The 319-nt window shown below is 74.9% G+C and overlaps 1 protein-coding gene across 1 annotated transcript in view; it reads right to left on the bottom strand.

The window, feature by feature from the left end:
• Positions 1–319, bottom strand: part of NHSL1 (NHS like 1) — a 239,058-nt gene that overhangs the window by 236,000 nt on the left and 2,739 nt on the right. The window contains exon 3 of the mRNA XM_024739419.1: positions 41–319. Coding sequence (XP_024595187.1) covers positions 41–319 — 279 coding nt within the window. The remainder of the gene's footprint in view (positions 1–40) is intronic.

Genomic DNA, 319 nt, shown 5'->3' with positions numbered 1-319 from the left:
CCCCGCCTCGTTCCCCTCCCCCGAGCCGCTTGCCACTCACGGATTTTCACTCGGCGGTGGTCGAGGCGCGCGGTGGCGGCGTGCAGGGCGTCGAGGCGGCGGTACAGCGCTGCGGTGCGGCGGCCCAGGGCGGCCGCCTGTCCCTCGAGCTCGCCGAAGATGTCCCCGGCGCAGCGCGACAGGTCGGCGAGTTGCTCCATCAGGCAGACCAGGGCGTGCGAGCTGACCTGATCCAGCGAGCGGAAGAGCGGCGCGCCCGCCGCCCCGGCCGCCTCCGGCTGGCGCAGCCGCGCGGTTTCCACGGTCCTCTGGTGGAAGG

Source organism: Neophocaena asiaeorientalis, unplaced genomic scaffold, assembly GCF_003031525.2.
Source record: "Neophocaena asiaeorientalis asiaeorientalis breed wild unplaced genomic scaffold, Neophocaena_asiaeorientalis_V1.1 scaffold162, whole genome shotgun sequence".
Lineage (NCBI taxonomy): Eukaryota > Metazoa > Chordata > Mammalia > Artiodactyla > Phocoenidae > Neophocaena > Neophocaena asiaeorientalis.
This window is presented reverse-complemented; position numbering and strand designations above follow the sequence as displayed.